General features: G+C 47.5%; 1 protein-coding gene across 6 annotated transcripts in view; it reads left to right on the top strand.

Annotated features, from left to right (window-relative positions):
- The first annotated feature begins 520 nt into the window (after positions 1 to 520).
- Positions 521 to 6,000, top strand: part of SPAG9 (sperm associated antigen 9) — a 137,557-nt gene continuing 132,077 nt past the window's right edge. For 5 of the 6 annotated variants that reach the window (XM_032429211.1, XM_032429209.1, XM_032429210.1 and 2 more), the window contains exon 1: positions 521 to 850. In XM_032429211.1, the coding sequence (XP_032285102.1) occupies positions 548 to 850 (303 nt within the window). In that variant the 5' untranslated portion in view covers positions 521 to 547. The remainder of the gene's footprint in view (positions 851 to 6,000) is intronic. The other variant, XM_032429213.1, reaches the window with a different exon arrangement.

Raw genomic sequence — 6,000 nt, 5'->3', positions numbered from 1 at the left:
AAATGAGAAAACCCTTTGTGAGCTGAAAAAGGCAAGAGAAATGTTAGCTATGTTAATTCTGGACGGAGAGTCCCTCTTCCAGAACCCCTCCCTTTCCTTTGGGACCCGCCCTGCAAATCCCGCAGGGTGCTGACAGTTCTCGCCATCCTCCTCCAGCAGTGTTTCCCATTGGCGAAGGGGTCGGCCGCGCGGCGCGGAGTGTTGACGCCACGGCGCCCCCTCCGCCGGCGCACGGTGACGCATGGCCCCGCCCCCGGCCGCGCCTGGCCTCCCGCGGGGCCCCGCCCATCGGGCCGACGCGGCGCGGATCCCGCCCCGCGGGTGACGTGTGGCGCGCGCGGCCCGGCCGCCCCGGCAGTTGGTGCAGCGGCCGTTGGGCTGAGTGCGCTCACCCCACCCCTCCCCTCCTCGGGCCCGGACCCCCCACCCGGCCGGGCGCAGCCCCAACCCCAGCCCCAGCCCCAGCCGGGCCTGTCCCGTGCGGGCCCGTGCCGCCCCCTCAGCCGGCGACGCCCCGGGCCGCCCGCCGGCCCGCCCGCCCGCCACCATGGAGCTGGAGGACGGTGTGGTGTACCAGGAGGAGCCCGGCGGCTCCGGGGCCGTGATGTCGGAGCGGGTGTCTGGCCTGGCCGGCTCCATCTACCGCGAGTTCGAGCGGCTCATCGGGCGCTACGACGAGGAGGTGGTCAAGGAGCTGATGCCGCTGGTGGTGGCCGTGCTGGAGAACCTGGACTCGGTGTTCGCGCAGGACCAGGAGCACCAGGTGGAGCTGGAGCTGCTGCGGGACGACAACGAGCAGCTCATCACCCAGTACGAGCGGGAGAAGGCGCTGCGCAAGCACGCCGAGGAGGTGAGGGCCGGCCGGCGGGGAGGGCGGGGGCCGGGCCCGAGGGCAGGCCGGGGGCCGGGGGTCGCGGCCCGGCCCGGGAGGGGCGCGCCGGGCCTCCCGGGGGCGGGCCTGAGGCCGAAGCCCCCCGGACCCACCCGGCGGTCGCGAGGTCCCCGGGACCCCCGGCCGGCGTCGGAAGCCGAGGCAGGCTAGTGAGTGTCCAGGAGAAGGGAGGGAGATGAGGAGGCAAGGCCCGGGGAGGAAGCCGCAGCTTGGCCTGAGGGCACCTGAGGTTGGCTCAGGGTGGGGATTTTAGGGTGGCCGGTAGCCTGTGGTAGTTTAGGGAAGTTTCCGACCACCGTAAGATAGTCAGATGGCGGTTCAAACTTTTACCATGGTGTGTGTGTGGGGGGGGGCATTTAAACACTTCTGTCCTGGATATGTAACTTCCGCTGGTTCCAGTACCTTTCCAGGGGGTTGCTGCTTTGGGAAGTTAGAGATCTCCCTCTTTCGGTCAGTTTCTTCTTGACGTCTTAACCCTGCTAAGAAAGACGTCTTATTTTATGTTTTTTGTGTCTTGGTTGACACTTTGTCAACACTTAGATGTTGTATAGCAACGCTCTGTAAATAGAGCGTACAATTTTATTTTATTGATATGTCACACTAAAGCGTTCCTCCGTGTCAGGTGGTCACCTTGGACAGTTCCCTTTAAAAACCCTCTGTTTATTTTTAAAGAGGACTGGGGGCGGGGCGGGTTGAGGAGGTGTAGGTGACATTTGGCAACCTTTTTCAGACTGCAGTTTACAGGTGCCCTTAACCCTAGCATCTCGGCAGTGACCTCGGTGCCCTCACCTCGGGTCTGTGAACCTTTTGGAGCTCTGGAGTGCAAGTGATAGGTCCTGGACTTCTTGAGACAGTCAAGGATTTAAGCTTTCAGGCTGTGTTGGCATTATTTTTGTGGAGCTTATTAGTGCAGGTGAAGTGTTCATCTTTGTTTTCTGAGCATCTAGCACACCTAGCTAAGTACATGGTGATTAAAGGAAGCTAAATAACAAATTATTGAACCAACGACATATTCTCTTTGAAAAATGCTTGAAAAAAGATATTAGGATGTGAGATTTGTTTAGCGGATCATTTCCTAACCCTAAATAGTACCCCCATTTAAACTTTGTTTTGTCACAGATACCTTTGTACCAGGTCACATAGTTCTTTTTATTCTCTTTTTTAAGCTTGACTATAGTGATGATTTTTAGTTCTGATTTTGTGATCCATGTGTCTCAAAGGAATGGCATTGCATTTGCCAAAGAAGGTTGACTTTATTTCAAGAATATTTCCAAGTATATAGGGAGGGAGGGATTGAAAAAAAACTCTAAAGATGGGATCGCAATGTCCAGTAGCTTATTAGCACTGTTTATAGAACAGAGGTCATGTACTACTTCTGAGCTGGTATGCTGTGTCTTCATCCTCATACAGGCCCGGGTCACACGTGCCAAGAATACCTGCTACAGGTTGCAGAATCAGAAAATAAAACTGACTGTGGCGCCTGGGTGGCTCAGTCGTTAAGCGTCTGCCTTTGACTCAGGTCATGATCCCAGGTCATGATCTCCCTCTCCCACTCCCCCTGCTTGTGTTCCCTCTCTCACTGTGTCTCTCTCTGTCAAATAAATAAATAAAATCTTTAAAAAAAAAAAAAAAGAAAACTGCTAGGCACCAGATTGTATATTAATTTCTTAAGTATATGACTTTTTAAATGACTTTTTTTGTTATTTATACTTTTTCAAATATGTCTGTAAATTCTGTATAATGAACTCTTTTTTTTTTTTTTTAAAGATTTTATTTATTTATTTATTTGACAGAGAGACACAGTGTGAGAGGGAACACAAGCAGGGGGAGTGGGAGAGGGAGAAGCAGGCTTCCCGCGGAGCAGGGAGCCCGATGCGGGGCTCGATCCCAGGACCCTGGGATCACGACCCGCGCCGAAGGGAGACGCTCAACGACTGAGCCACCCAGGCGCCCCTATAATGAAGTCTTAGCGCAGAGCCATGACCTGAGAATAGAGAACGTTGATGAAATGCTAGATGAGCCAATTCCCAGACCACAAACATAAAACTACCTTGTTAACACGTTTCATGTAAGATGATAAATCAAGTTTTACGCAGTCTCCAGAAATTCAGTCTTTCTTAGGCCAGTATGCCCAAGTGAATTCTGTGTTTAATTTTCTGGGAGTGCTCCAATTGTGGCCTTTAATACAGAGCCTAAGAGTCTGCTAGTACAGCAAAAGTGCCTCAGGGTATTTACAGCAAAAGTACTTGAAAGCCTAGAAATTGCCCATCACCAGAAAGTGTAAAGTAAATTCTGAGCACCTTTGTGGAAGTTTAGGAGGATATATAAATGGTGTGAAAGTTTTAGGGGGTGTGAAGGGCTATTATCTCTTGCTTACAGGAGTTCTAAAGAAATTTCATCTTTATTCTAATGATATCACTTAACTTGAATATTTTGCCTTTTTGTTTGCTTTTATTTGAATTTTTGTGTGTGTTAGTCTGCTATTTTTATGAGTCTTTAAAAACAACCTAAAGGAAGGCTGATTTTATTATTTCTTACTTTTATTATTTATTTTTTTAAAGATTTTATTTATTTATCTGAGAATGAGAGAGAGAACACGAGAGGAGAGAGGGTCAGAAGCAGAAGCAGACTCCCCGCTGAGCAGGGAGCCCAATGTGGGACTCCATCCCAGGACTCCAGGATCATGACCTGAGCCGAAGGCAGTCGCTTAACCAACTGAGCCACCCAGGCGCCCCTATTTATTACTTTTAAAAAAATATTTTATTTATTTATTTGACAGAGAGAGAGAGAGCGAGAGCAGGAATACAAGCGGGGGGAGCAGCAGAGGGAGAGGGAGAAGCAGGCTTTCCGCCGAGCAGGGAACCCGATGCCGGGCTCCATCCCAGCACCCTGGGATCATGACCTGGGCCCAAGGCAGACGCCTAACGACTGAGCCACCCAGGTGCCCTGGAAGGCTGATTATAGATAGATTATGATCAGTTTCGGGGAGTATGCTCAGTAAGGAGTCTGCTTCTCCTTCTCACTCTCCCTCTGTGCTCTCCCTCTCTCAAATAAATAAATAAATAAAATTAAAAAAAAAAACTTTAACATAAAAAAAGATTAAGATCATTTTCAAATGCTAATCAAGAAATGCTAATCAAGTAATCTATCACCCTATTACTTGCTACTCTCCCCTTTGGGCTCCCTGCTCAAGCCATTTATCTTTCCATTCCTTACCTAAGTCTGTCTTTCTTTTTTTTTTTTTTTTAAGATTTTTATTTATTTATTTGACAGAGAGAGACACAGCAAGAGAGGGAACAGAAGCAGGGGGAGTGGGAGAGGGAGAAGCAGGCTTCCCGCTGAGCAGGGAGCCCGATGCGGGGCTCGATCCTAGGACCCTGGGAGCATGACCCGAGCCTAAGGCAGATGCCCAACAACTGAGCCACCCAGGTGCCCCTCCTTAACTAAGACTTGTGTGGTGCCTTTGCCCATGCAGTTCCCTTGGCCTAGAATGCTTTCCCCTCAGAGCTTCACCCTGGTTAGCTTCTCACTTTTGGCTCAGCTTAAATTTCACTTCTTCCGCTAGACTTTACCTGTCTACGCGATCCAGACTAAGCCCTATGAATCCATGAATAATTTATTTGTAAATCAGTGTTTCTTTTTCCTCCAAGATTTTATTCAAATTCAAATTAGTTAACATGTAGTGTAGTATTAGTTTTAGGAGAGTGGTTTTTTTTCCTAAGATTTTATTTGTAGGCAATCTCTATACCCAATGTGGGGCTTGAACTCACAACCCTGAGATCAAGAGTTGCATGTTCTACTGACTGAGCCAGCCAGGCACCCCTCAGTGATTTTTTTTTTCCAATCAGTGATTTTTAAAAACAAACGTCTGTCTATACAGTGATCTGGAGAGAGATGTTATTCTTGGGAAGAATATGTTAGTGTTTTTGTTTTTGTTTGTGCCAGTTCTGATTCTTTTAAAATGGACGTGATTATTTATTTATGTAAAAGATTTTATTTATTTCTTAGAGAGAGACGCAGCGAGAGAGGGAACACCCAAGCAGGGGGAGTGGGAGAGGGAGAAGCAGCAGGCCTCCTACCGAGGAGGGAGCCCGATGTGGGGCTCAATCCCCAGGACCCTGAAATCATGACCTGAGACGACTGAGCCACCCAGGCACCCCTGGATGTGATTATTAAAAAACAAAAACAAAAAACAAACCCACAACTTTCCTGATAAATAGGCAAATGAGTTTAAGAACCCTTCTCTTAGGAATTTAGTTCCAAGTGATTCTGGGGCTTTGTTTCTTATCACCATTATTTTCAAAGTGAGAGTTATTTAGCATGATTCAGTGGAGGGAGATTTCACTTAAAAATGAAGCCGCACCCTCTTCATCTTCCCTTTCTTCCCACCTTGCACTACAGAAACATATCTGTCAAATAAATAAAATCTTAAAAAAAAAGATTTGTGGGCAGGAAAGCAGACTTTGATATTCAGTGTTATGTATTAATGTTATAGTTCTCATTCATAAAAATATTAAAATTTTTTTAAAAGATTTTATTTATTTGTCAGAGAGAGAGAGTGCACAAGCAGGGGAAGCAGCAGGGAGAGGGAGAGCAGACTCCCTGCTGAGCAGGGAGCCTGATGCTGGACTCCATTCCAGGACCCTGGGATCATGACCTGAGCCAAAGGCAGCCGCTTAACTGAGCCACCCAGGCGTCCCCATAAAAAATATTTTAATCAAAACTGTGGATGAAGTTAATTTTAATTTGTTTGCAAGGTAATTTACAATGACAGTTAAGTTCATCTTTTCAATAAACACTTAAAAAGGGAAATTTGATGTCTTTTCACTGAGTTTTGTGACTTTTTATCAAGAAGAGTGAAGAGTAATTTTGCATACTTAAAACTTAAATTTGTTGATGGTGGCTGTTGAAGACTTAGGGAGTTGAAAAACTGAAATTCCAAGTCTGCCTCATCATGAAGTTTATTTTGTGTCTTTAGCACAGCTGTTATTTAAATTAGTATTATGATGGTTCTTCAGGCTTCTCTCCTTAATTCTGTCAACTCTAGTGTCTTTAGGAGTTTAACTTCGCTGTTTTATTTCACTAGAGCAGAGCGGTAGGCGGGGTGG

This window comes from Phoca vitulina, unplaced genomic scaffold, assembly GCF_004348235.1.
Source record: "Phoca vitulina isolate PV1807 unplaced genomic scaffold, GSC_HSeal_1.0 scaffold40, whole genome shotgun sequence".
In the NCBI taxonomy this organism is placed as follows: Eukaryota; Metazoa; Chordata; class Mammalia; order Carnivora; family Phocidae; genus Phoca; species Phoca vitulina.
This window is presented reverse-complemented; position numbering and strand designations above follow the sequence as displayed.